This window comes from Mus musculus, chromosome 12, assembly GCF_000001635.26.
Source record: "Mus musculus strain C57BL/6J chromosome 12, GRCm38.p6 C57BL/6J".
NCBI classification, from domain to species: domain Eukaryota; kingdom Metazoa; phylum Chordata; class Mammalia; order Rodentia; family Muridae; genus Mus; species Mus musculus.
In genome coordinates, this window is record NC_000078.6 from 85152281 (window position 1) to 85179726 (window position 27446).

The window sequence follows — 27446 nt, forward strand, 5'->3', positions numbered from 1 at the left end:
GAAGAGAAGAGAAGAGAAGAGAAGAGAAGAGAAGAGAAGAGAAGAGAAGAGAAGAGAAGAGAAGAGAAAGAGAGAGAAGAAGAGAAGTAGCTTGGGTCTGGTATGGGCTTTCAAAACCTGAAAACACACTTCCTCCAGTGAGACCACACCTCCTAACCCTTCTAATCCTAGCAAAGAGTGTCACTCCCTTGTCACAAAGCATTTAAATACATGAGTCTATGAGGTCCATTTTTATTCACACGGACACATTTTAACAAGCTAAAGACAAAAAATTCAAAACTGAGCAAAGGATTTTAATAATTTCCTCAAAGAAGATATAAAAACAACCAGTAAATAGATGAGAAGATATTTAATATCATTGGTTCTTAAGGGAATGCAAATTAAAACCACAACAACGCATCGCTGATATCCACTGGATGGCCATAGTTAGACAAATTACCATAGCAAGGCTTGACAGTGTTCTGGGGAAACGGGGACCTTACACTGCTGTCAGGGATGTGGATGATAAGACTCTGCAGAAAGTGTGTTAGTCGATGCTCACAAAGTTAAATTTACAGTTATGTACGATCCAGGGTTTCACTCCTGTGAAAGTCCACACACAAATGTCATTAGCAGCAACAATCACAACAGACAAAAGTGCAATGTCGTCACAAGGCTCACACTCCTAGGGACCTGCCTGCCTCTGCCTCCCCAGGGCCGGGAATAACTGTGTGTGCCACCACTGCCTGGCTTAAAACTTATTCTTTATTTCTGTGTATGTGTGTGTGTGTGAATGTGCCCAAGGAGGTGAGAGAGGCATCAGCTTCCTGAAGCTGGGGACTACTGGACAGTTGTGAGCTGCCCAAGGTGGGTGCTAGGGGCTGAACTCAGGTCCTCTGCAAGAACCATCATGTGCTCTTAACCACTGAGCCATTTCTCCAGCCCGATTACACATACTTTTTAAGTGACATGCATGTGTGTTTGTATTGCACAACGCCCCAGCATGCAGTGGGAGGTCAGAGTGCAACTTGCAGGAGTCAGTTCTCTCCTACCTTTTGCGTTTCAGGAATCAAACTCAGGTCATTAGGCATGGTGGCTAATGTGTGTATCTGCTTTTGCTGAGCTATTTTGACTTTGTTTGTTTGCTTCTTCCTTCCTTCCTTCCTTCCTTCCATTTTGGTCTTTTATTATTATTATTATTATTAGATATTTTCTTCCTTCCTTTCTTTCTTTCTTTCTTTCTTTCTTTCTTTCTTTCTTTCTTTTTGTTTTTGGGGTTTTTGTTTGTTTGTTTGTTTGTTTGTTTGTTTTTGAGACAGGGTTTCTCTGTATAGCCCTGGCTGTCCTGGAACTCACTTTGTAGACCAGGCTGGCCTCAAACTCAGAAATCCACCTGCCTCTGCCTCCCAAGTGCTGGGATTAAAGGCCTGTACCACCACCGCCCAGCTAGATATTTTGTTTATTTACATTTCAAATGTTTTCCCCTTTCCTAGTTTCCCCTCTGAAAATCCTCTACCCTCTCTCCCTTCCCCCTACTCCCCAACCCACACACTCCGGCTTCCTGGCCTTGGCAGTCCCCTATACTGGGGCATAGAACCTTCACAGGACCAAGGGCCTCCCCTCCCATTGATGACCGACTAGGCCATCCTCTGCTACATATTCAACTAGAGCCACGAGTCCCACCATGTGTTTTCTTTGATTGGTGGTTTAGTTCCAGGAAGCTCTGGGGTTACTGGTTAGTTCATATTGTTGTTCCTTCTAGGGGGCTGCAAACCCCTTCAGCTCCTTGGGTACTTTCTCTAGCTCCTTCATTGGGGACCTTGTGTTCCATCCAATGGATGACTGTGAGCATCCACTTCTGTATTAGTCAGGCACTGGCAGAGCCTCACAAGAGACAGCTATATCAGGCTCCTGTCAGCAAGCTCTTGTTGGCATCCACAATAGTGTCTGGGTTTGGTGGTTGTTTATGGGATGGATCCCCAGGTGGGGCAGTTTCTGGATGGTCATTCCTTCAGTCTCTGCTCTGAACGTTGTCTCTGTAACTCCTTCCGTGGGTATTTTGTTCCCCCTTCTAAGAAAGATTGAAGTGTCCACACTTTGGTCTTCCTTCTTGAGTTTCCTATGTTTTGCAAATTGTATCTTGGTCTTTAAAAAAAAAATGTTTTTTAATGAACATGCCCACAGGTGCTCATGGAGGCCAGAAGAGGGCATCAGATTCCCTGGAGCTGGAGTGACAGGCAATTGTGAACTGCCCAATGTGGGTGCTGGGAACCAAACTCCAGGCATCTGCAAGAGGAGCCAGCACTCTTAATGGCAGAGCCATCTCTCCAGCCCTCTATCTCAATTTTTAAAAGTGATCATAACAAAAGGCAAAGACTCCTTGGTCCTTTGAAACTCTTTTTATCTACACGGGGTCCCAACTGTGTGCATCGAGGTCATCTACTGCAAGGCCCTCACTGTTGGAGTTAATCTGACTTCTCTTCTCTTTTCACACACCACTGCTTTAGTCCGTTTGAACATCACAATGGTTTTCCCTCCAAATCCAAACATTCTTTCCCCATCCTCACTGCAATGTGTTTGATCAGAACATCTGTATTTGCTACTCCATTTACTGTAAGAGCATTTTCAACTCTTTTTGTTTCAGCCTTTTTTTTAGTTGTGTGTGTGTACACACATGTGTGCTTGCTTGTGCAAGTGTGTGTGTGTGTGTGTGTGTGTGTGTGTGTGTGTGTGCGCGCGCGCGCGCGTGCCATGGCACACATAGAGCTCAGAGAACAACTTACAGGAGTCAATTCTCTCCTTCTACCACACAGCCCAGGCGGCCAGGTTTGGCAGCAGGTGATGTTCCCACCCTGAATTAACTCATTGTCTCTAGTTTTTACTTTTAAGACAGGATTTCCCTGTGTCCTCCAAGTTGGTTTCCAACTTATTGTCTCCGGACTCTTGAATGTTGAGACTACAAGCATAAGTTACCTTGCCTAGTTTTATTCATTTATTTTTCAAAAACGTAAAGAAATTGGAGACTGCAGAGATGGACCAGTGGTCGAGAGCACTTGCTGCTCTTCCAGAAGACTCAGGTTTGATTCCCAATTCCCAGCACCTACAAGGCGCTTCCCAAGGTCTGTAACTCCAGTTCCATGGAATCTAATCTCTCTGGTCTCTAAGGGCACCAGACATAGTCGCGGTACACAGACATATGTGCATACAAAACACCCTTACACATAAAATAAATAACCATAAAATGAGCACATATGAAAGCCCATGAACCAGAGCCAGGCTGTGCATACTTCACTCACTGTAGAAGACCCCTCACCTCCCCCTCCCCCTCCTTCTTCTCCTGTCCTAAATGCAACAGACACTGCCATCCTGGGAGCCTCTCCAAACACTCAGATTCTGTCCCTCCTCGCTCAAATGGTGAGAGTTCCCATCTGGCTCCGAGATGTACTCGGGACCTCCTGTGGCCCCCAAGGCCTCTCTTCCCTGCCCTTCCTAGTTCTTCCTCCTTATGGACCTCAACCATCCAACTTCAGCTCCTCAGCATACCTACCAAGCATTTCTTCCCCTAGCGCCCCTACCCTGGAGCTGCTGCTCCTTCTAGAATAGTCTTCTTCAGAAATCCGCCTAGCTCCCTTCCCCCTGAAATGATTCTCTCTCTCTCTCTCTCTCTCTCTCTCTCTCTCTCTCTCTCTCTCTCTCTCTCTCTCTCTCTCTCTCTCTCCCTCCCCCTTCTCTCCCCTAAACTGATAGCATGGCCTCTGATTTTCTACTTGTTTCTTTCTCTGTGCCTGTTTCTTTCCTCCCTCTAGTGTGAGACCCATATGCCCAGGGCTTGTGTTCACTGCTGTGCCCCAAATGCCAAGCACAGCATATGTCACGTAGGATCACCCAAGAAATGTTGTCGAGGGGATGAGTGGGCTCTAAAGCTTAAGAAGAAATTAACCAGGAAATGCAATGGAGGAGAGCGGTGGAGGAGAAGGCTCTGGACAGAGACAAGATAGGTAGGAATGCCCTGTCCAAACAGAAGGCATGAAGTCACTGACAGACATTAGCACCACTTCCCGAGAGATACAAACACTTCTACACAAGCTCTAGGCGAAGCTCACAAATTTTCTTCTCAACTTGATAGTGGGTTATCATCCAAGCACAGAGCAAACCCCATCTGTAAGTAACTTAGAAACGTTCCCACAGTCCGTCATCCTGGCTTGAAGCAGGATCACACTTCTCCACCCCTTTGCAAGATGGGCTGAGTCACAGAACTTGCTTTGAAGTGCTCAGGGCTGGAGCATGTGGTATTTTAGGGTGGGAACTTCAAAAGCCAGGGGATAATTCATCTTTCCCCTTCCTTCCACCATAGCGAGCTTAGAAACAGGCAGCCTAGATCTCTGGGAAATCGCAGCATGTCAGACCTCTTTCCCCCAACCATGACGTGTGTTGGATATGAACTGTGAGGGACAGAGAAGATTTTATTGCAGGAAGCAAATGGATGGAGATTGTGCAGTAAAGGGGCGCCTTTTGATTTTCGTGGCTCTTGCTGTTTTTAGGAAGCAAGAGATTTCTGCACACAAAGAGCTGTCTATAAGGCTGCCCACCACAGCTGTCTTTTTTTTTTTTTTTAAGATTTATTTATTTATTGTAAGTACACTGTAGCTGTCCTCAGACACTCCAGAAGAGGGAGTCAGATCTCGTTACGGATGGTTGTGAGCCACAATGTGGTTGCTGGGATTTGAACTCCTGACCTTCGGAAGAGCAGTCGGGTGCTCTTACCCACTGAGCCATCTCACCAGCCCCCACAGCTGTCTTAATAGTAACTGCCACCCAAACCTAAATGTCCAATAGTGCGCCTGTTATGGGAATCCTAGATGATAAAACACAAGTCAGGATTAAAACGGTATCGTAGGATATAGATAATATTATTGGAAATAATTCACACCAGATGGCGTTTAAGGTTTTACTTATTTTTACTTTATGTGTATGAGTGTTTTGTCTGCATGTATTTAGGAGTACCACATACGTGCCTGGGAGTGACGAAGAGGCCTTAGCTTCCCTCCATATGGAGGTAGAGAGGGTTGTGAGCACCATTTGGGTGCTGAGTAGCCAGCATTCCTAACCACTGAGCCATCTCTCCAGTCCCCAAATTAAGTGTTAAAAGCAGGCTGTGAGATAAACAGTGGATCTCACTTACACTTGGGTCTTAAGATAAGAAGATTTGCAAGGACTCTGTACCTCTCACTTCTTCCTCCGTCTTCACCTGGTGATGATAGTGGTAATAGCAGTGTCTTTTGACATGAAACCACCTCGTAAAATCTATGACAAGAGGCTTTGATCTGCTTTGTCCAAAGAGGTTGAAGGCAATGTTTGTTTGTCCTGTAGATGATCTACAAGGGGACAGAGGAGGATGGGCCACAGTCACTCTGTCAGGATTGAGCAGGGTTCTGGGGGAGAGGATAGAAGAAGAAAAAGATAGACTGGGGGAATAATTTTGGTCTGCAGCCTAAACCAGTTTTGTTCCAAAGCTGTAAGACGAATTTTCTTGCTTGTTCTTTGGATTTTAGAAGAATTTGTGGTAGATTGTAAGAAAGATTTTTGGAAGAGAATATTGAAAGAAGATATTACCACCAATTATGTGAAACAAGAGGCATTTGCTGCTTGCTTCAGAGAGCGGTCCTGGCAAGGCACAGCATCTAGGGAGGGTAGAGGGTTGTTGCTATTCAGTAGCCTCCTTTCCCCTAAGGGGTAGGGATGTGTTCCAAGACTCCCCGCTGATGCTGGAAAACCTGCCTAGTACCAAAGCTCATATAAGCACCGTGACACCACTGCGGTAGAACTTTAAAACAACAGCAGACAGCAGACAGCTACTAAGTAACTAACGGGGAGGGTAGCACATACAGTGTAGATACACTGAAGAAAGGGGCGGTGCACATCTGGGTGGGGTGGGGCGTGACAGCCAGAGATTTCATCACATTACCAAGAACAGCCTACGGTTTAAAAAAAAAAATTACGGATTGTTTATTTCTGGAATTTTCCACTTTATATTTTGCAACTCTGAGTAACGGAAATTCTGGAAAACAAAAATATAGATAGGCTACTTACTCTGGGGCTTTGGGAAGAGGACAGTGCTCCGGAGTGAGGCAACTTTTACTGGCTGTTCTCCGACCCTAGGAGCACGCTGCTGCGGAGTGGTTATTTTCAGAGGCATGAGGCTGTTACGAACTGAGTGTGGGTTTCTGGACCAAGAGGCCATGTAAATCAGGTTTATAACCTGTCCTAAGAGACACCTGTTATCATAGCCACATGATGATCAGACTTTCTTAAGGGTATTAGATGTTCTATGCTCCTGGGGAAGCAAGGGGAAGGGCAAAAAAGTCTCCATACATAGAAACACGGGGTCGCAGTGAAGCCTTGTGGGTCTTTGGAGACAGAGCTTCCCTATGTTGTCCTGGCTATCTTGGAACTCACCTCTTGTAGATCAGGCCGAGTCACTCACAGAAATCCTCCTGTCTCTGCCTCTAGTGCTGAGATTACAGGCAAGAGCCACCACACCCGGTCACTGTATGACTTGGGTGAAGCTAATCACCACTGGCCGGGGGCTTCTCACTCAAGAAGGAGCCAAGGGCACCCAATGCCACCTAGATGTTCTGATGTGAGAAGGGTCCTTGGACTTCCTCAGCTTCCTGTGGGGTGAGCTTGATCTAGGATTTATGCCGTTCTAGCCGTGTCTCACCTCATCCACCACACATGAACAGCCCTACCGGCCTGGCCCTGACGCATGGGGGAGGGGACAAGACACTACATGTGAATCCCAGCTCTGCTTCTTCACACTGTGTCTTCTGCGTCTATGTGGCAGCCAGCCGTAGCCAGCTGTCAGTTTCTGACCCTCCAAGATGCTGAGGGAAGACTTCCTGGAGTTGACCTCACCCCTCCAGGACTTGTCTAACAAGTGAGAAGACTCCACAGGCTTCAGGGATCCTCGGATGGTGCTGAGGGGATGGGATAACCCTGTAGGGGGTTTACCTCATCAGGCTAACCCTCAGATCCCTGCTGGGCCACCATGCTACCACTGTGGGCTGGGAAGCCTGAAGATTACTGCAGTGGCCTTATGGTGTTGGGTGGCCCTGGCTGAGGCGTGAAAGGGTAGGACCACAGAGGCAGGAGCAGGAAGAAAGACAGAGCATGGGTCTCCTGCACTGAACAGCCTCACAGAGGGGCCAATAGTGTCTCACCTGCCATCCAGGTGACATCCCATAATCCAACTCAACGAGGATGCCTCAACCCCTTCCCGACCCGCTAGCCCTCTGATGTTTTCCATGGCAACAGGAACCAGAAACACACCATCTTTTTGGCCTGGAGTCTTTGAGGTGGGGCCTCATCTGCCTCAGTCGAGGCCAAAGTCAAGGGAGGGGGGCCTTCGGGCTTCCCTCAGGAAAGGGAGGGGCCCAGCTTCTTCAGAAACACAGCTGTTAAGCTTTGTTACTGACAGACAGCCATCTTTCCACTCCAAGACTCAGCCCTGTCACCGCCCGTCTGGAGTCTTGATTTCCCACCCGAGTCTGTGGGAAGGCCTTTTCTGCAGACCCACCCAGGCACACCTCACAGATGGTTTGGCCAGCTCCTCCTGTGGGGAGCAAGGCTCTCTCCTCCTCTTGTGGAGGAGGTGCTGTTTGGAGGGGCAGGAAGCATCAGCTTCAGGTTTGGATCCCATCCCATCTCTGTCCTTCCTGGGAAATTTGAAAATTCTGGCTTGCTCAATCTACATAGCTTTTGACAACAAGGCCTTTCTTTAAGGCCTGTGTATTGTTTGTTGTCCAGAATGGTCTTGAATTTAACAATCCTCCTGCCTCATCTTCCTAAGTGTTCACGCCACCACATCTGGTCCATGATGAGCCTGTTCTTTAAGGAACCACTCAAATGTCACCAACTCTTCCTTCCTTCTAATTGTAATCTTTTTTTTTTTTTTAAGATTTATTTATTTATTATATGTAAGTACACTGTAGCTGTCCTCAGACACTCCAGAAGAGGGCGTCAGATCTTGTTACAGATGGTTGTGAGCCACCATGTGGTTGCTGGGATTTGAACTCTGGACCTTCGGAAGAGCAGTCGGGTGCTCTTACCCACTGAGCCATCTCACCAGCCCCTAATTGTAATCTTAATCCTTTGACTAACTTTTTTCCCCTCACAATGAGAATTAGACCTAGGACTTTCTGTGTCTTAGGCAAGTGTCCCGCCCTTGAGGTAAACCCTCAGTCCTTTAAACAAATATTAATATAACTATAATATTAATGTAAATATAATTTTAATAAATATATTTTATATTTAATATATATTAACACTATATACAATAAATAATACATTCTTTAAATTTTTAAAAATTGAACTTTTATTTTATGTGTGTGAGTGTTAAGCCTGGATACACCATACACATACCTGGTGCTCAAGGAAGCCAGAAGAAGGTGATGACCCCTCCCCCCCCCCCCAGAACTGAAGGTAAGGATGGTTGTGAACCACCATGTGGATGCTGGGAACCGAACCTGAGTTCTGTCAGGAGCAGCAAGTGCTCTTAACCACTGAGCCAGCTCTCCAACCCCTTTATTAAAGATCCTAAGGGCAGAGACTATCTCAGCTTCCTCTTTGTGACCCTGCTGGGCTCAGTCTCTCTCTGGTCTCTCATTGAATAGACTCTTAAATCCCACCAGCAAGTAGGGGATCATAGCAGTGTGTTCTCAAAGCCCTTCTCTCACAACCCAAGCTGTTCTTCATCATCCAAGGCTCCTTGACAAAACTCCCAGCATCCCCTTCTCCACTCCCAGCAAATCCCATTCACTTGCCTTCTCACTTTAGCTCCCAAGTAGCTCCTAGCTTAGACTCTCAGCTCTGATTTCTTGTCAGCCTCCTAAATTCTTTCAGAATGGAATCCTCTTTCGCCCCGGGGGGGGGGGGGAGTGGGAAGACATTTGCATGCTCCTGTATCTTGCTCCATCACAAATCCATCTACTCCACAACACCTGGTCCTAGGACTCAGCTGATGCTCAGGAGGCAGCAGGACAGACAGCACGAGCAGGAAGGCCCTACATCTCTTTGTACCCTGTCCTTCTTACTAGAATCACCTACCCTAACCGTGCCCAGTGACCTCTCCATCTTGTGTCCCTAGAGAATATTTTCCAAGAAACAGATAGAGTGCACTTTCACAGTGGTACCCAGCAATAGCTGGACAGGTAGTGCTGCACATTTTCAATCCCAGCACTCAGGAGGTGGAGCCTGGTGGATCTCTGTGAGTTCAAGACCAGCTTGGTCTACAGAGTGAGTTCCAGGACAGCCAGGACTGTGTAGAGAAACCTTGCATCAAAAAAGAAAAAAAAAAAGGTATGCAGTGTCGCTTTATTCTATGGCTTGACACCCTTCAGTGGTTTCCTGTCACATTCTATCAAACTTCAGACTCCCTACCCTGCCTTCAGGGTGAAGGTCCAGCTCTTGAAGACTTCCTCTCTTCCCCCTCACCCATGACATTCCAGCCATCTTGGAATCTTTCCTATCCTCAGTTTGGAGTATCCTTGTCTCTGATCTTTATGTGACCATCGTGTCATAAATGCTGTAAATGTCGTCTCCATGATGAGGCTTCCTGTGACCTGGTCTACTGCGTTTCCCTCGAACATTGCCCCTTTGCCTTCTCTGCATTTCTGTCCCCGTTACTTACTGTTACAGAACAAACTACTCTAAAACAATCTGTTGTTACAGTGTCTCCTGATCCCAGCAATTAGAAAGGGAAGCAGGGCAGGGTGGGAACATTTTGTCTTTGCTCTGTGAGGTCTGGGAAGCCCTCAGTGGAGTCTTACAAACACTTTTCTAATTTTTATTTTATTTTATTTTTAAAAGGGTTTGTTTAGGAACTGGAGAGATAGCTCATCTGTTAAGAACACTGGCTGCTCTTTCAAAGGACCCAGGTTCAATTCCCAGCACCCACGTGGCAGCTCACAATTGTCTGTAACTCCAGTTTCAGGGGATCTGGCATGAGCACACAGATATACTTGCAGGCAAAATACCAGTGCACGTAAAAATATTTTTTTTTTAAATTAAAAAGAGATTTATTTGTTTTGTCTTTCATTTATAGATGTTTTGCTTATATACATGTCTTCCTTCCTTCCTTCCTCCCTTCCTTTCTTCCTTCCTCCCTCCCTCCCTCCCTTCCTTCTCCTCCTCCTTTCCTTCCTTCTTTCTTTCCTTCCTTCCTTTTTTCCTTCCTTCCTTCCTTCCTTCCTTCCTTCCTTCCTTCCTTCCTTCCTTCTTTCCTTGCTTTCTTATTTCCTGGTGCCTGCAGAGATGAAAAGATGGAACACACCATGGATCCCTTGCAAGATCAACAAGTGCTCTTTCTGCTGAGCGCTCAATCCAGCCCCATAACCTTTATTTGTGATTATGTGTCTATGTGTGGGTTTGTGCACTCCGGTGCCGATGCCCTGGAGGCCAGAGGCCTTGTATACTTGTGGGCCTGGGATTTCAGGCAGTTGTGAGCCACCCAAAGTGGGTTCTAGAGTTTGAACCCAGGTCCTGTGCAAGAGTGGCAACCACTGAGCCCTTTACCCAGTGTCCTGAGGTGTTCGTTAAGATGACTATGGTGGGTGGGACCAGAGGAACTTGGGGTCCGCTGAGCATTTCTCTCTGCTCCCCATCTCTAGGGTCAGTCTGAGCTTCCTCCTTACATGGTGGCCTCAAGATGGCTAACACCGTGAGAGCTCAGAGTTCCAAGTGACAGAGGTGGACGTACCAGTGGCCTTAGGAACTGGCATAAGAGTCACTGGCTGGGCCAAAGCTGATCAGCCTGACTCAGCCAAAGGGAGGGAGCTGAAGGGCCACCTCCAGTGGAGCAGTGTCAGGGATACTGCAAAGTTCCACAGCTACATTTTGGAGAGGCAAAACCCTTCTGTCTTCCGTCTTCCGTCTTCCGTCTTCCTTCCTTCCTTCCTTCCTTCCTTCCTTCCTTCCTTCCTTCCTTCCCTCCCTCCCTCCCTCCCTCCCTCCTTCCATCCTGTCTTCCTTCCTCCCTCCCTCTCTTCCTCCCTCCCTCCCTCCCTCCCTTCCTTCCTTCCTTCCTTCCTTCCTTCCTTCCTTCCTTCCTTCCTTCCCTCCCTCCCTCCCTCCCTCCCTCCCTCCTTCCATCCTGTCTTCCTTCCTCCCTCCCTCCCTTCCTTCCTCCCTCCCTCCCTCCCTCCCTCCCTCCCTCCCTTCCTTCCTTCCTTCCTTCCTTCCTTCCTTCCTTCCTTCCTTCCTCCTTTCTGTTTAATTTGACAGAATCTTACTGTGTACCTCAGGTTGACATTGAACTCTTGATTCTCCTACCTCGGTTTCCAGAATGCTGGAATTACAGGTATGTACTACCAGACCAGCTTCAACTGGTCTTCAATTTTAAATTGAAAAACTTTAAATTTAAATATTTATTCTTGTTGTTGTTATTACTATTATCAACATTAGTGTGTGCACGTGCATGATGTATGTACATGTGTGTGGCACATGTGCCACAGAACACATGTGTGAACGCTCCAAGACAACTTTGTGGGATTAGTTAATTCTCTCTTTCTACCCTTTTGTGGGTTCCAAGGATTGAACTCAGGTCACCAAGTGTGGTGGTTTGACTAGGAGTGGCCCCCAGAGACTCATGTGTTTGAATATTTGGCCCATGGGAGTGGCACTGTTAGGAAGTGTGGCCTTGTTGGAGGAAGTGTGTCATTGTGGAGACAGGCTTTGAGGTCTTATGTGCTCAAGCCATGCCCAGTGGGGCAGTCTCCTTCCACTGCCTGCAGATCAAGATGCAGAACTCTCAGCTCCTTCTCCAGAACCATGTTTGCCTGAACACCGCTATGTTGATAATAGACTAAACATCTGACACTGTAAGCCAGCCCCAATTACATATTTTCCTTTATAAGAGTTGCAGAGGTCATGTCTCTTCACAGCAATAGAGACCCTAAGACACCACGTTTTCAAGATAAGCAACTTTACTTGATGAGCCATCTTGCTAACCCCTCTTAAGGTATCTCTTGGCCTCTGCTACCTACCTCTATCTATCTGTCTGTCTGTCTGTCTGTCTATCCATCCATCTAACTAATGAGTATGAGTGTTTTGCCTGTGTTTATGTTTGTGTACCACATGGGTACCTGGTCCCTGAAAAAGCCAGAATAGGGTGTTAGATTTCCTCGAACTGGAGTTACAGACAGTTGTGAGTTGTCGAGTATGGTGCTGGGACTCAAACCCAGGTCCTGTAGGAGAGCCTCCTGTGGTCTTAACTGCTGAAACATCTCACCAGATTCCTCCCCATCTCCTTCAAGTTCTTAATGAATCCCATAGGCAAGTATTTCTGGCCCCAAATTGTTTCTTGCTTTAGAATCTTGGGTGCTCAAGAGTCCCCTTTCCTTAGCTTTGAGTTGAGTCATCCATTTGAGTGATGAAAATGAACCCCTAGACCCTCTAACACACAACGCTCTGTGGCATGAGAGCCCGGGGGTTGGGGAAGGTATGCATGCTCCATTCCTCACTGCTCCTCAGAGCCTATTACTCGATGGTATTCCACCAATGAGTGACAAGCCCATTCATTACATAGGTCCCCGGCGACCCGGGTGACCTGAAAGGACCGGCAGTTTGGTCAAACACCATCTCGATGTTCCTTCCCTAACTGTTCCTGTAGTGAACACCCTGGCCAAGGCCAAGGGTTTCTTCTTCTAACCCAGGAACTGCTCTGCTCTCTGTCTAGGTTACTGAGAGGTTGCTGGCCTGGGTGGGAACTGATATTCTGGGTGGGGTTGGGGTCCTCGGGGCCCAGCCAGAGGCCTGAGGGAGAGAGGGAGGGGTACTTGCCTCGGCAAATGCAGCCAAGACAATGTCTTTGAACAGCTGCAGCTGAAGAGAGAAGTAAGAAAGTCATTTCTTTAGCTGAGTCTCCTGGGGCCAGCCCACACCCTCTCTGATCCCCAGCCAGGAGCACATGCTGATCGAACGCAGGACTTTCTTCCAGGGCCTCCACAAACAGACAAGTGGAAGGCAGCTGCCTGAGCAGAGCCCCTCTACCCTGTTCCTCATCACGGCCTCCATCCAAAGCCTATAGCAGTGGTTCTCAGCCTGTGGGCTCTGACCATCAGAAAACACTTAATTCCTGATGGTCTTAGGAACTGAGACACTGCTCAGCAGCAAAATTAGTCATGAAGTCGCAATAAAAATAACTTTTCAGGCTGGAGAGATGGCTCAGCAGTTAAGAGCACTGACTGCTCTTCCAGAGGTCTTGAGTTCAATTCTCAGCAATCACATGGTGGCTCACAACCATCTGTAATGGGCTCTTATGCCCTCTTCTGGTGTGTCTGAAAACAGCTACAGTGTACTCGTCTACATTAAATAAATATTTTTTTTTAAAAAAGAACTTTTCATGGAATCATAAAATGGAACTGTATTCAAGAGTCGTAGCTGTACTCAAGGAAGGTTAAGAACCAACCACTGGCCTGTAGGCGGGCTCCCTTCTGTCCCTGAGCTCTTGTGTGTTTCAATGTCAAGAGATAAAGTTGGGAGGGCTCTTCAAACCATCACACACACACACACCATAAAAAGTGAGGTGGTACTCACACCACCTCATGGGTCAGGGGCAGCTGGGTGTCTGTTCGAAAATGGTTCGGACTCTTTTTTCCCCCCCTAGGGAGGAAGGTAAAGGAGTTTAGTGGTAGAAGGAAGAAGTTGGCTACAGATCCAGGTATCTAGAGGCCCAAGTAGTGAGAGGACAACGTGCTTCAGCAAGCCTCAGACAGGGTGTCCTAGGGACTGAGGACCCTAGGAAACCCACTTATTGCCTCTCCAGAGTCCGTGCCCCAGGCTGAGTGTGGGTGGCTTTGGGTTAGGAAAACAGGGCCCTGCTCTTGTGTTTGATGGGGCTTAGAGGAGGCTCGAGCCAGATCTCTCCCCAACTTTTATTGATGAGACTGTATGTTTGGGGCAGGGTAGACTCCAGGGGCATCCCTGAAATAGTCTCTGTAGGGACAGTCCCTGAAGACCATCCAGGGTCATTGAGACAATAGCAGGGCTTCTTTAACAGTGTCAAAGCGGAAGAGGTCTATCCAAGCGTGAATGCAGGGAAACTCAGTATCATGTGGCAAGTCTGGGATAAGACTGGCCTGTCAGCCCAGTGGCCCCTTACCCCTGCACTGCCCATTCTGCTTTCTCGGGCCTCCGTTTCCCCAGCTGTCAAAAGAGAAATATATGATGTTACCCGCTGGCATGTCCCCTCACAACCTGAGAAGGTTTTCTGAGAAGAGGAATCGTGGCTTGGATCTGCCTCTCCCACATCCTCTCTCATCTGCCTTGCCTCCATTTTCTGCTCTCCCCACAGCTCTGGAAGACATACATCCTAGACATGTTGGTTCCAGACTAGAATGCTTTATTCAAGAGAATCTGGCTTGGCAGTTAGTCCCGGCAGAGACAACCGGTGGGCTGCAAGGGCCCTCCAGGAGTCGGCTCACTTCCCGTAGCTGTACCACGAAGACACACAACCCAGACTTGTATCGGTCAAAGTCCACGGGCTACTGCTCCTCCAGCCTGCCCTCTGCTCAGCCCCAGGCCACTCTGCCTGTGTTCCAGAGAGGGGACAAAGGACCTTTGCAAAGGGTGAAGCATAAACTTCTAGGCTGAAGGGCAAACTCCACAGGCAAGCTCTGCTCTCCAGAGCCGAATGTCCTGTCCCATCTCCAGGATACAGTAGACTGGGTCCCCTCTACATGCCTTCAATGCAGCCGGGGCCAGAGCTGCTCTCTGGGTGGAGCTGGGAATCAGGGCAGGTTCTAGGCCTCCTCTTCTCTTCTCCAGTTCCCTGGAGAGCCAGGGCCTCTGGGGTGCGGCTTGCCCCTTGTAAGGCCATGTCCATGTCTTGCTTCTTCCCAAGCCGAAGCTCCCACAGATCCGTGGCTGGCTTCTTTCTTTCTCTCTCGTTCTGTTTTAAGGCACTGAATTCCTGAGCGTCTTGTCCTTCCATGCCCCTTATCTTGGAGGGGGCACGTCATTCAGCAGGGACGAGTCGGCTAATAAATAGAGGGTAGGTACCAGCAGGGAGGGTTCTGAGAGGGTGACGGTAATAAATACGTGAGCTGGGTGTGGGGCTCTCCTCTGAGTGGCTGGTTACCTCCGGGAAATGACATCACCTGCCAGAAACCAAACACAGACAAGTCAGAGGACAGGATGCTGTGAGGATGGCGTCCCCTCCTAGAGAGAGGGTCAGACCCAGAGGGACAAGGAACAGCACCAAGAAACAGCACCTGGGCAAGCCTGCTCATACCCAGACCAGCAAGCAGGTGTCTCCCTTGCCAAGCACCAGCTCAGGTGCCCAGTTTTGTGCCAGGTCCTGTCTCATTCACCCTTCGCCACACACCACAGGAGTGTTAACCCTTTCACAGATGTGGAGCTCAGGCGGAGAGATCGCCATTCAGTGGCAGAGACATTTGAAGCCGTTCTGGCATCCCGTAACAGTGTCTCTGGTTAACCCATCCCAAGACAGCAGTCTTCGGATGGAACTGGTAGGAGTGGCTCTGTTGTTTGTACTTTTATACTAGGTGGTTTGTGGCACTGGGGTGGGGGGTTGAGCTTGGGTCTTACACATGGTAAGCAAGCTTGCTACCGCCGAGCTACATCTCCAGTCCAAAAAAAAAAAAAAAAAAGGTGTTTTTAAAGAAATCAGTCTCCAGCCTTCTTGGATATTCACTTAAACTTTGTGTGTGGAAGGCCTGGGGCCTGCTGTCCTTGCTAAGGTTGCACTTTCCCCTCAAAGGAGCATTAGGACCTCCAAACCCAACTGTTTGTGAATATGATTTTAAACCTTCAAAAAGAGCCTGGCAGTGGTAACACATGCCTTTCATCCAGCACTCAGGAGGCAGAGGCAGGTGAATCGCTGTGAGTACAGCCTGGTCTACAGAGTGAGATGCAGGACAGCCAGGACCACACAGAGTTAATTCTGTCTTGAAAAAAAAAACCAGAATAAATAAATAAAAATTTAAAAATTAATAAAAAAAGAAAGAAAGAAAGAGAGAGAGAAAGAAAGAGAGAGAGAGAGAGAGGGAGAGAGAGAGAGAGAAAGAAAGAAAGAAAGAAAGAAAGAAAGAAAGAAAGAAAGAAAGAAAGAAAGAGAAGTTCACAGTGAGCACATGAGGCAGGATTGCTGTGAGTTTAAAACCAGCTTGGACTACATAGCATCCTATGTAAAACAAAACAAAATAAAACAATCCTCCTCTAGGCATAGGTTCAAGGCCAACCTAAAATTAAGCGAGAGGCACATGAACTATTAAAATTCTTTGGGGCGATACCTGAACAAGACCCCTGAGAACCCATATCTGAGAGATGGCACAGTGGCACCTGATATCTGTGTGGTGTGTGCTGATCATTTAGCTCTGGCTAGCTTGGCTGCCAGGTGGGAGTGTCCCTTCCCCCACCCCTCTCTTCCAGCTACACTGTGACTCTGTAACCTGGGACTCCAGCCTGCTACCCCTAGGGTGAAGCAAGGATGGGCAAGGCAGGGAGAGGGGAGATGAAGGGAGGGATCCAAAGACAGAGAGACACACTGGCCTGGGAACCTGAGAGCGGCAGACGCACTGCACCTGCCCCAGAGATGCCCAGAAGTGGCCAACTATGTAGGAGAAGGCATGATCTGGAAGAACAGGGCATGTGGTTGTCACCTAGGTGCCTGGCACACAGCAGTGATCCCTGCACAGTAGCACATTGCTTGTTGTACTCCCAGGCCCATCATTTTACAAGGAAAGGGACTTGTTTAAGGCCACAAAGAGATAAGGGACAAGAATTAAAGTCCCTGGATGCGCCTTAGACCTTTTTTTAAAATTTATTTATTTATTTATTTTTCGAGACAGGGTTTCTCTGTATAGCACTGGCTGTCCTGGAACTCACTTTGTAGAGCTCGAACTCAGAAATCCGCCTGCCTCTGTCTCCTGAGTGCTGGGATTAAAGGCGTGCGCCACCATGCCCCGCACGCCTTAGACCTTAAAAGTGGATTCCCTGTTCTCATCGCAAGACCTCATCCCCAGTGCCCCACCCCCTCAGGCTCAGCCTTTGTGCCAGTCCTGGGCCCCAGCATACTCACGGGTGGGGTTCCTCAGTCTGTGAGTTTCTACTCCTCTTCCTCTTCCCCTTGGTTTTCCTCCTGCAATAAACCAAGCGTCAGTACAGAGGGTTCCTCGTGCTCGGACAGCGGCTGGCAGGTCCGACAACCTCCCCGCGCACTAAGTACACTTACCTTTCTGCCTTTGTCGTCTCCAGAATAGGTCTAGGGAAACGGAAAGATGCAGGGGAGACGAGTAAATGGATGTTTCCTGCTACCACCCACTTCCCACAGTCCCTAGGTCCTGGTGAGGCGGTTGCTCCAGCGCCGCTAGGGGGCAGCACCGAGCTGGTGAAGAAGCTGTGGCGGGGTGGGGGCCCCAGTGCTTGCGCTCCCAGCCCTACCCTAGGTCCTGGCAATCCCCAGGGAGGTCGATGTTCCCCTCTGGGGCTTTTCATCACATGTTTCTGCTCGTCCCAGCCTCTTGGCATCAAGAGCTGGGATCTTTTGATTCTGCTTTCTGCTTTTTAAACTTTTTCTCTGTTCACTTTCCCCGTTCCTTCTAGGGGTACACTCTGGGAGCCCCTCAAGAAAGTAAATGATGAACAAGATTGTGGTCAGGGCAATGGTGACTACCAGCTAAGACTGCCTGCCTGGGCTTAACCCAGCCCCACCGTGGCAACAGCAGGGAGCTTGCTTCGCAGTCTCCAGGCATGTCCCAGCTCTGCCTTCTGGGGCCATGGCTCTTGGCCCAGAAGTAAAAAGAAAGGTGTCCCTGTTGCCTGGCTTGCTGGAAAGAGATCTCTTCAGTAGTTCCCAAGAGCAGTGTTCCAGACAGGAGGGGCCGCATGGGCCCTGAGTGTATGCTGTCCTGAGCCAGCCCACTTTGCCCAGTCACACCTCTGCAGATGGGCAAGTCAGAAAAAAGATGATATAAAAGGTAAAGGTCACCATTCAGCCCCTGGGGGAGGAGGCAAGGAGGGACTCCTGACTGAGCTATTGGTGTCTGGCTGGAAGTGAACAGGTTGACTCAAGGCCTCTAATACTGGCAGAGTGGAGAGGGCCTGGAGCCAGGGCTCAGGTTCAAAGAGGGCAGCTAGAGTCCTAGGCAGAGCCGGGCAGTGTGGCTAACTGTGGCTATGAAGAACATGGTGACTGCCAAGAAAGGCAGCAGGCGTGAGACAGGCCAAGTCCAGATCTAGAGCCCCTTTCCACGCTGGCCAGTGGAGCAAATCACAGAACTGTAGTGTCTGGCTCGCCTCCTCTGTGCGATGCTGACAAGGTGGCCACAAGCGGCACAACCTTGCTATCCCGCTCACCACCATTTCCCAGGCACTTAGGCCAGTGTGTGGCATGCAGTGGGCACTGAAGAGACACACGTGGAAGGTGGTTGCTCTCCCCTTCTTCCAGCTCCAGACGAGGCTCCAAACCTCTAGTCAGGTGCCTTGTCTGTGACACAGAGACGCTCCAGACCTATCTCATGTCTCCGGGACCTAGATGGCATGCTAGGCTGCTGTTCCTAGCAGCAAGTGTGCCAAGAGCCTGGGGAACAGATAGCAAGGCTGAGGGTTGGCCAGAGCTCCCAGGGACAGTTAGCAGTGTGCAGCAACTCTAAAGACACCACTGTACCTGCTTTGCCTGTCTCTTTCCTTCTATGAGGTTTTCCTGCTGTCTTCTCAGTACAGTTTGCCCACCCTACTCCCCACAGGCAGGCAGCCTGGTCCTGAATCAAGCACAGGCTTGTGATACCTTCGTCTATAGACATTAGTTCCAAGGACCTGTGACAGTTGTGTGACAAGCGCCAGGGCTCTGGATGTCTAGGGGAGACTTCCTTTTCTACTGGGACATCTTGGCAGCTGTACTCCAGCTGCTGGGGCCAGCTCCTCAGAGTGACTTGGCTCATAGGGAATATTAAATGAAAAACATCTCCCCAGGACCACTTGCTTAGGGAAACAAACGCAGCCTGCTATAGGCTGGCAACCCCCTCTTCTGCCCCAGGGGCCCGGCAAGGATCTGCTAAGTGATCAGGGTTTGTCCCTGCTGCCCACCCAGGACCTACCTGCATTCACAGAGCACATCCTGAGAAAATGTCATCTCCACATAGAAATGTGGATCCCGATTGGGGGGAATCTTCAAGATCTGTGGGAAACAAAGTTCATACTCAGTAAGGAGTCCATGAGAAGCTCAAGGTTGGAATGGGGGCTCAAGGGACCCTGGCTTGGACCCACTGTAGGCCCCTGACCTGCCTCTGTCCCTATCTGGGTAATTTCTAGAGGTTCTGTGGGGATCTGAATACAGTGTGGGCTATGGGCAGGCGGTGACATGTGGGGGAGAGTTTCCCTACCTGCATAGTGATGTTGGCTGTCTTTATCGGCACACAGTGCAGACCTTCATCACCACAGCAGCCACTACAGCGACTCAGAAGGACACAGGACGGACTGAATATGTGAGACACCTCATCAGGGTATTCATCCAAGATGTACACCAGCTTCTCCATGGGCCGACAGTAGCTGCGACCCCACACTTCGTTGAAAGGCACCACTACGGGAAGACAGAAGGGCCAGGTCAGGTCAGAAGGGGTGTCTCAGACTTGGCTCTCGGGTTTAGTTCACACCAAGTGAAGCCCCTGACTCTATCTTGGGTCCCTCTGCTCTGAACTATTGCTGCCGTCACCCTGGGATGCCTTAGCTGCTTCGGGGCTCAAATTCCAACGGAGCAGAATCTCTCATGGTCCCAGCTTCTCAGTCTGTCTTTCTCGCTGGTTCCACCTCCTTGGAGCTTTGACGACTATGCCATGACCACTCTTCAAGCTTCTGCGTCTTTCTCCAGCCTGGCCTAGTGCTTCCTGGGCCTTGGGGAACTTGCTGAAAACAGTTCTCAAGTACACCAGGAAGGGCCAGCCTTCCCCTGGCCTCTGCCTCAACCCCACTATGGCTGGCTACCTTGTGTCCCACCCCACTCAATACAACTCCTCTTCAGCTAAGAGCATGCCTAGTCATATGGTCCAGCCTCATGTCTACTGGGTCCCACCACCCTTTAAGGAGCCAGACATATTAGTATCGATCGCAGCTTTGGAATCTAGATCTGCATGGTCCAAGGAAGACCGTATGGCTACACACCCAGCCCCCACTCCTCCCTGAAGCCTTCTCCGGCCATTATCCCAGGAGCAGAACTCCTTTCTGGAGCATAGCTTGGGTCCCTGGCTCCCATCTTCCATCTCTGGTGCTTCTTATCTCCGCCGGAGCCAAAATGAGGCTCTGGGAGAGCAAGAGCTGACCCCAGTAAACATAGGCCAAGTGACTCCTGACTGATGAGGTGACAGTTGGCCTAGGATTACCAGGAACAGTCCCGACCCCTGTGATGGCCTGGTGGTGGTAGTGGTATCTCCGCAGGGCCGATCTGAAATCCCTCCAAAGGTGCTGCTCCTTCAGGGGGTAGCCTAGTACCAGGGCTCCAACACAGGCTCTCAGGGAGCAGCTGACGCCAGGCCATCTGGCTTCAGTGCCTATATTGGTTGTATGACCTTGGCGAGGTCACTTAGCCATTCCAGGTATATCGGTTTCCTGTGCTTGGGAGAGAGAAGCAGGCCGGGAATAGATGGTTGCTAAGGTCACTTATGCCCTGACAGACTGTCTGTGATTCAGTGCGACCTTGAGACCATGCCTGGGTCAGCCTGTACCACATCTGATGCCCATCCTCAGCTCATGGAAGACTTGGAACCTGGGTCATCTACAAGCCTTTTCGTCTGAACAGAGAGCGGTGGTCTTTCCTAGCAGACCCTCACTTCCACGGTCCTTCCTAAGAGGCAGAGGGGGCCAAAGTCCATCTCACAGATCCTGTGAGGATATGTGTCTCCGGGTAATCTCAGAAGAAAAATAAACTTCAGACATAGCAGAGGCCCCTGGGAAAGGCCAAAAATACCCAAGAGGCGGATCGTCCACGTGGAGCTGGCAGAGCAGCCTCGGAGGCAATAAACCTTACTTATCTAGACGTCTGGTGTTTCATCCTATCCTGCTCCACTTTGAAGATACTTGGGCTAGACCAGGGGCTGGAGGGGCATGTGGGGACCTTCTGACACTACTTTTTCAGACTACTGGACACTCTCCCTGGACCCAAGTGGGAACATCCAGGCAAGGAAAGCCTGTCTTTGCGACATGGGTCAGAGGCCACCTCCCTTTCACCAGTGCTGTGAGCTGCCTGTTTAGTCTGAAGCCTTCTTGAGCATCCAATCACTACTAACATTTAATCTCTGCCGTGGAAACATAAATAAGGGAGAAGAGTAGTTAGCTACAAAGTATCACAGAAAAACTCAGCTGCCAGGGAGGGGCACCAGTGAAGGGGACCTAGCCACCCCCCACCCAGGACCCAAACAACCTCCTATCCCATGTCCAATTAGGTAAACATTTTAGATTCCAGGACCCCCCAAATCCTGAGACCTATGTCTTAGTCTAAAAAGGCAGAGAAAGAGCTGATGTCCCTGGAAATAGGGACATCCCTAGCAGTGCCCCGTCTGGGTGTACAGGAGAAATCAAGGCAGGTAGAGGGAGCAGAGAGACCACTTGTTCCCTCAGGACAGTGTTGTGCTCCATCGCTCCAAGGAGAACTTCCACTAACCCCAAACCTCTTCTGGGTAGGAAGTGGGTAGTGAGAGGCCTGGGAGGCTGTTCCTGCTAGGACTGGTCCCTCCTTTGAGGGCCTCTTTTGGGGCCAAAATGGATTCCTTAGCTACCTGTCGAGCTCTGTGAGTGAGCTGTCATCTGTCCTCAGCGGCATGCTACCCAGAATGGAAGGATACTGTTTAATCCTGATGGTGAGCTGCTGGAAAGGCCTCTGCAGTGGCCACTGGCTGCCAGCCGGAGCCTAGCTGGTGTCCTCCTCACAGGCAAGGCACCCAGCCAGCCTGCCGCAAGAGACGCTCTCCTAGTGCCTCATTAGCTCCTATGTAGCTGGGAGGCCCCGGGCTGAGTATGCTGGCTCTGCCAGATACACTGAAGAGTGCATAGAGCTTTGACTGGTTTCTGGGGTTCGCCTCCCCCCACACCCAACCCCATATACATCATCTGTGACACACTGGGACCTCCCTCCTTCACATGCTCATCCCTGGAACTGAGAAGAACAGTGGTAAAAAAAAGTGGTACCATGCTGCCTCTGCCTCTGGTGTTAGCAGGAGGGGATGACAATGCCAGATGCTAACCACTGTTGTTTCCTTGGCCACAATGCAGGCCCACTCGCTTGTCAGGATTATAGGTGAGATGGCCTACACTCTGAATCTATACCTCCAAGCTTTCTCACACTGGATCTTGGCAAGTATAATATACATTCATGTTTCTTCCAAGGACTCAGAATTTCACAACCTTGGGAAAAGAGTCTTTGAAATCAAGCACTTAGCTAAGCTCTCCCATTTAACAGATGAGGAAACAGAGGCTGAGATCTCTTTGGAAGCTGGTGTCTGCTCTACAAACAAAAGTCCCCAATAACAGATATGATGTGGGGGGTGGGAGATATGACCCTCCTCAGATCAATTCCAGGGGGCTCAAAAATGGGCAAGTCCCTGAAGTTGAGGCAGCTACCTCTCTAACCTGTTCAGTGGTCTGGGCTTCAGATGTGAGGGCAGGCAGAGGACGAGGACAGACAGGCTGCTCCCAGGGGGATGGGGAACAGACAAGGGGCAGACCAGCAGAGGGTGTTCCCAGGCCAAGAAAGCAATCCAGCTATTATCTGTGTCTTTGAGGACACTACTACAAGCACATCCTTTCTCCCATGCTGTTGGATGCCTCAGTCATGGTATGTGGCCATCCTCCATGTCTCTGAGAGGCAAGAAGGGAGAAGGAGAGAGGATCTGGCACGAGCCTTCGGCGGGCGCGCTCCTCTCTTTGGCAAAGGTCCTGCTGCCCTTTGAAGATTATGTCTTGACACAACCCAGGGCAGAGAGTGAAAGGGCCAGGGAGGGTGTGACAGAGCCCGCCTGTTTGTAATCAATGGAAACGCCTGGTCAGCGCTGCACAGCTCCACCAGGGTTGGAATGGCAGGGAGGACTCTTCGTCCTGACCAAGCCCCTTGAATGCTCCTTACTATATCCAGTTCCCAGACTCCAGTCTGGCCTCCGGCACTCAACACAGATTCTGTCCACCAAGACTCCATCTGCATCCTTACAGCTTGCTGGGCAGGGGCCCTGAGCCAGCTGGACGAACCCTAGCGATCACGTCCTGCTTTCCGTGTGCTTGGTGACCCTAACCCATGACTGCACCTCTCTAGGCTGCTGGGTCACAAAAGCTGGACTCTTGGGCTTCAGCCTGGATGTCGAGCTTGCAGACCCACCCCAGCTTGCCACTGGCCTGCTCCCACCCTTCAGACCAACCGATCCCTTCTCCTTGGCTGCTGAGGCTCATGAGGAAAGAAGAGAGGGGGCTCAGCTTGCAGAGCTGGCCTGGCTGGCTTACCTTCCACTTCTGTTGAGTTGTTCCCAGCAGACAGGGCCCCCTGCGGTGGACACAAAGGTGGAGCTATAAGGAGGGGGCATATTCTTGGGGCTCGGCTCTTTGAGCCCACCCCAAGCTCCTCCCCCATCCTCTGCTAAAAACCACCTGACTTTCTGGCCTCAGTTTCTTCACTTGGAAAAGGGTAGGAGGCTTCTTGTGTTCCCAAGTGCTTGTAATCCTGTGGGGTCTCTCTTCTGCCCAGCCCCCAGGCCAGTCCTGCTGGGCCTACTACAGCCCGCCTTGGCTGGGTGCCAGAGCCCAGGGGGAGGGTGATCAGCTGGTGGGAGCTCAGGGGCTGGAGAAGAGGCGGCGCCATGAGCTGGTGCTGCCTGCCAGTAACGTTACACCTCGAGCTAACACTGCAGCAAGCAGACGGATGGCCTGGCTGCTCGGCAAGGGGACTGGACAACCCACCCACTCCTGGGCTGGGGCTGAGGGCTCCCAGGGCAGTGGGCAGTGCAGCGGGCAGTGCAGCAGGAAGGGAATGCATTGGCTTTGTCAGGATTTTGCTGCCCAATCTGGCTCCCTGCCAGACTCACCCAGCTCCTGGGAAAAGGGCCCTGCTCACTTCCCCAGGCCCTGCACTCAGGACCTTCTGACACCCACCAGGAGGAAAGGGCACGGCAGGATCCCTTGTCATATCTGAAGCCCACCCAAGAGCCCTCTGCTCAATTGGAGCAATGGTGGGGGAAGGGCCTCACCTCCCCACCTCAAGCTTCTTTAGTCAGCTCCTTCCCCACTAGGCCAGGTCAGAGGTCCTGGGGGCGCCTGGTTGGTCATGGGGCCACAACCCTGACCACAGGGCCAGGGAGCTGACTGGGATTAGTGGACGGATGCTTTTTGCAAAGCCACTAGGGCTCCAGGGGCTAGACAGGAAACCTCCCTCATTCCCTGTGGCTTCCCTGCCCCCACTAAGACAGCCCCCAGGAATTGGGGACTGCCCAGCCAGAGGTCTCCTCCCTGAGGTCCAGCCCAGCCCCTGGGAAATATGTGGGCACCCTAGCAGAAGCTGCTCTCTAAAGTGAGTCTGTAATTAAAGACCATAGCCCCTGTTTCTACGGCTAGGATGAGAAGGTCAAGAGGAAGCCAGGCCAGGTCCTTACCTGGGAATGCACAGCCAACCCAGCTAGGACCTGTAAGAAGCAAGTGAACAGCTTCATGACCAGCATCTTCTCAGACATCCAGAGCCAAGGTCCTTCAAGGCACAATCACCATGCTCGTCCCCCTTGGGGGAGACGCTGATACCAGAGGAGAGGAGAGGAGAGGAGTGTCCCCCTCACTGCTGTCCTAGGCTAGGTCTCTGCAGTCTGCCTGAGCATCCACAGAAAGCCGGGGAAGTCCGGAGCTCACAGGTAGGGCTGTGGCTGAGGAAACTGGTGAGGAGTGTTCCGGCGAGTCGGAGCGATGTGAAAGGATCTTAGGGGTCCGATGACCCTAGCTCCTCTCGTGAGTGAGCAGAAGTCTGAAGATGCGGTTTCCTTCTCAGACTGCAGCTTCCCTACGAACTGAAGCTAGTCGGCCGCTGGTTTTCAAGACCGTGTATGGGGCGGGGCTGCAGCCTGCCCGCCCACTTCTATCTCGAGGCCCCAGGAGCAGCCCGGGAGCGCTGAGAGCCGGTTGGCGGTGAGACCTGAGTGCGCGTGACCCCGCAGGGCGCTGAAGGGGCGCTGCCGGCGCAGATCTCCTGGCCCCTCGGAGCTAGGCGTTCATTAGCTTGCCCCAGGGTCAGCCCGCAGCGACAGCCAAGGTTGCACCTGGCTCTTCTGGAGCCTCCAGGTGCGGACGTCCAACATCTGCCTTGGAGATGGCTGGGTACTTAAGTGACCTCTGCAGGGAGTGCAGTACTAAGAAGGCAGCATCTTGCTGTGGCCCTTCATGACCAGTGCCATCCCTACACAACCCCGGGAGGAGAGGTGACAGGATTACTAACCCCATTTTATAGACTAACAACCCGATCCTATGAGAGGGCACCACCTGCAGATGCTGAACAATGTTCATATTCACACTAGGAAAGTGTATGTGTGCCCGCGGGCATCTGCCTGCGTAGACAGGGATCTGGCAGAGACAAGACAAGCTACGTGCCTCCAGAACCGTCCCTCTATTCCATGTACTATCTGACCTGGTAGGCAGGCACAGGGCAGCCCAGCTGTGGGCTGTACACAGGAAACACCTCGGGGCACCTGGCTAGACCTAGGTCCACCACCACTTCCTCCTGTCAGGTCAGGCCAGCCTATTAGAGGTAGGGAATGGACTAACCTGGCATCACCTCCCGAGCCCAAGCAGAAGAGGAAGTGTTCTAGAGCAGCAGGACATGCTGAGGAGAGGTGGTGTCTGCATGGGCACTTGTGTATACCTATGAAGCTGTGTGTATATGTCACCCACTGAACGTGCCCAGTTACACTGTGTGTCGCAGATCTGGGTCTCTGGGTATCTCTTTGTACTTGTGTGCAGCCATGCATGTCTGTACTTTTGTGGTAACCTCCTGTGTTCCTGAGTTGTTCTTCATCACCTACCATTCTAACAAACCTCTGTGACCAGCTTGTGGGCTGGTTGCAAAAACCTGGCAGCATCCAGAGTCAGAAGTTGGTGGGTGGCTGTGGGGGAGGAGATGGGCCTGGGAGGTGGCTCTTGGATCACATTCCATTCAGAGGCAGGGAGGCTAGGGCAGTCCTGGCTCTCACCCCCAGTGACCTCTGTGTCTGTGGCCTGCTGCCCACCCACAAGGGGCTGCCAGAGATGCTGCCTCTCTGTCTGGTAGGCCCTGAGGCCTGCAGGTCCAGGAGCCAGGGGCCAGTCACTGGCCAGCTAAGCGGGGGTTGCAAAGAACATTCTGACGAGCTCCAACATGCTGGGGATTGTACAGTAGACAGATTGTCTCCCTGGCTCCAGAGCATGGTTGCGGGGTCATTGTGCATGTGGATGAAAGTGAGCTGACCCAAGGATGCTGTGGATAGGTAGCCAGGATCCACACGTGCTCACAGCATCTCGTGTACACCTAGGCATTGAAGTGCATCTATTCCTAGATGGATCTGTGGATGTGGGCACAAGTGTGTGCCCTTTAAACATTTTTTTAATACTAACTTTACTTTGTGTGTTGCTATGGTGCATGTATGGATGGGAGTGGTCAGAGAACATTACCTTCTGATGTTGGCTCTCTCCTTCTACCATGTGGGTTCCCGAGATCAAACTCAGGTTGTCAGGTTTGGACAAGCGCCCCTATCCATTGATCCATATCACCAGCCCAGGTGTGTATTCTTAATTATCTGTGTAATATACACCTTGGGTATCCTGACTATCTTGAGCACACACGGATTGGGCATATTTGCCTGTAATTGTACCTGAAGATGGATGTGTGCATTGTGTGCATTCATTTGTTCATCCGTCATTTCACGTGACATCTTCCTTTGGCTCTACTGTGCTGTAGGCTCTGCTCCAAACGCTGGGGATCCAATGCAGATGACCCCTCCACATTTCCATTTGCACAGATGGCTGCAGATGCTCACGCACTCCTCTTCTCCTGCATGAACTTAACCCCTTGGGTAACATCTGGGCTCCCTGTAAGCGCCTTGAGAGGTCTCTTGTCCCTAAACCTCAGACGCATGTGTTTTGGTTTGTGGGATGAATTTGCTAAAGCAGGTAAGGTAGCAGAAACCAGGAAGACTCCAAAACCTCCATGGCACGAGGATAGCTCATCTCCTTCAGGACAAGTGAACTGACATCTCTGTTCCCGGGTCCTGAGGCCCTACTTCAGGACATGCATGCAACTAACTTCAAGCTATGGCTTTCATTTTCTGAGTCTGTCTTGCCATCTGCAAAGTAGGAAGCAACTCAGTAGGGTCGTGGAAACTATAAAGGCACTGTGTGTGTGTGTGTGTGTGTGAGAGAGAGAGAAAGAGAGAGAGAGAGAGAGAGTGAGACAGAGAGACAGAGAG

The 27446-nt window shown here is 50.5% G+C and overlaps 1 protein-coding gene across 4 annotated transcripts; it reads right to left on the reverse strand.

The window, feature by feature from the left end:
- Window positions 1-14356: 14356 nt before the first annotated feature.
- Window positions 14357-25505, reverse strand: Pgf (placental growth factor). Of its 4 annotated transcripts, none has more exons than XM_006515585.1 (7): window positions 24618-25505; window positions 23476-23538; window positions 19380-19576; window positions 19095-19174; window positions 17231-17260; window positions 17078-17137; window positions 14357-15134 (listed from the first exon to the last, which is right to left on the reverse strand). In XM_006515585.1, exons 3-7 carry the CDS (start codon window positions 19530-19532, stop codon window positions 15131-15133), a joined length of 327 nt encoding a protein of 108 aa, XP_006515648.1. In that variant the 5' UTR covers window positions 19533-19576; window positions 23476-23538; window positions 24618-25505; the 3' UTR covers window positions 14357-15130. The 4 variants fall into 4 exon arrangements, with proteins under 4 accessions (XP_006515648.1, XP_011242318.1, NP_032853.1 ...); NM_008827.3 differs by having other exon boundaries at window positions 14359-15134; window positions 23476-23515; window positions 24618-25033; NM_001271705.1 differs by lacking the exon at window positions 24618-25505 and adding an exon at window positions 23620-23702 and having other exon boundaries at window positions 14359-15134; window positions 23476-23515.
- Window positions 25506-27446: the final 1941 nt, after the last annotated feature.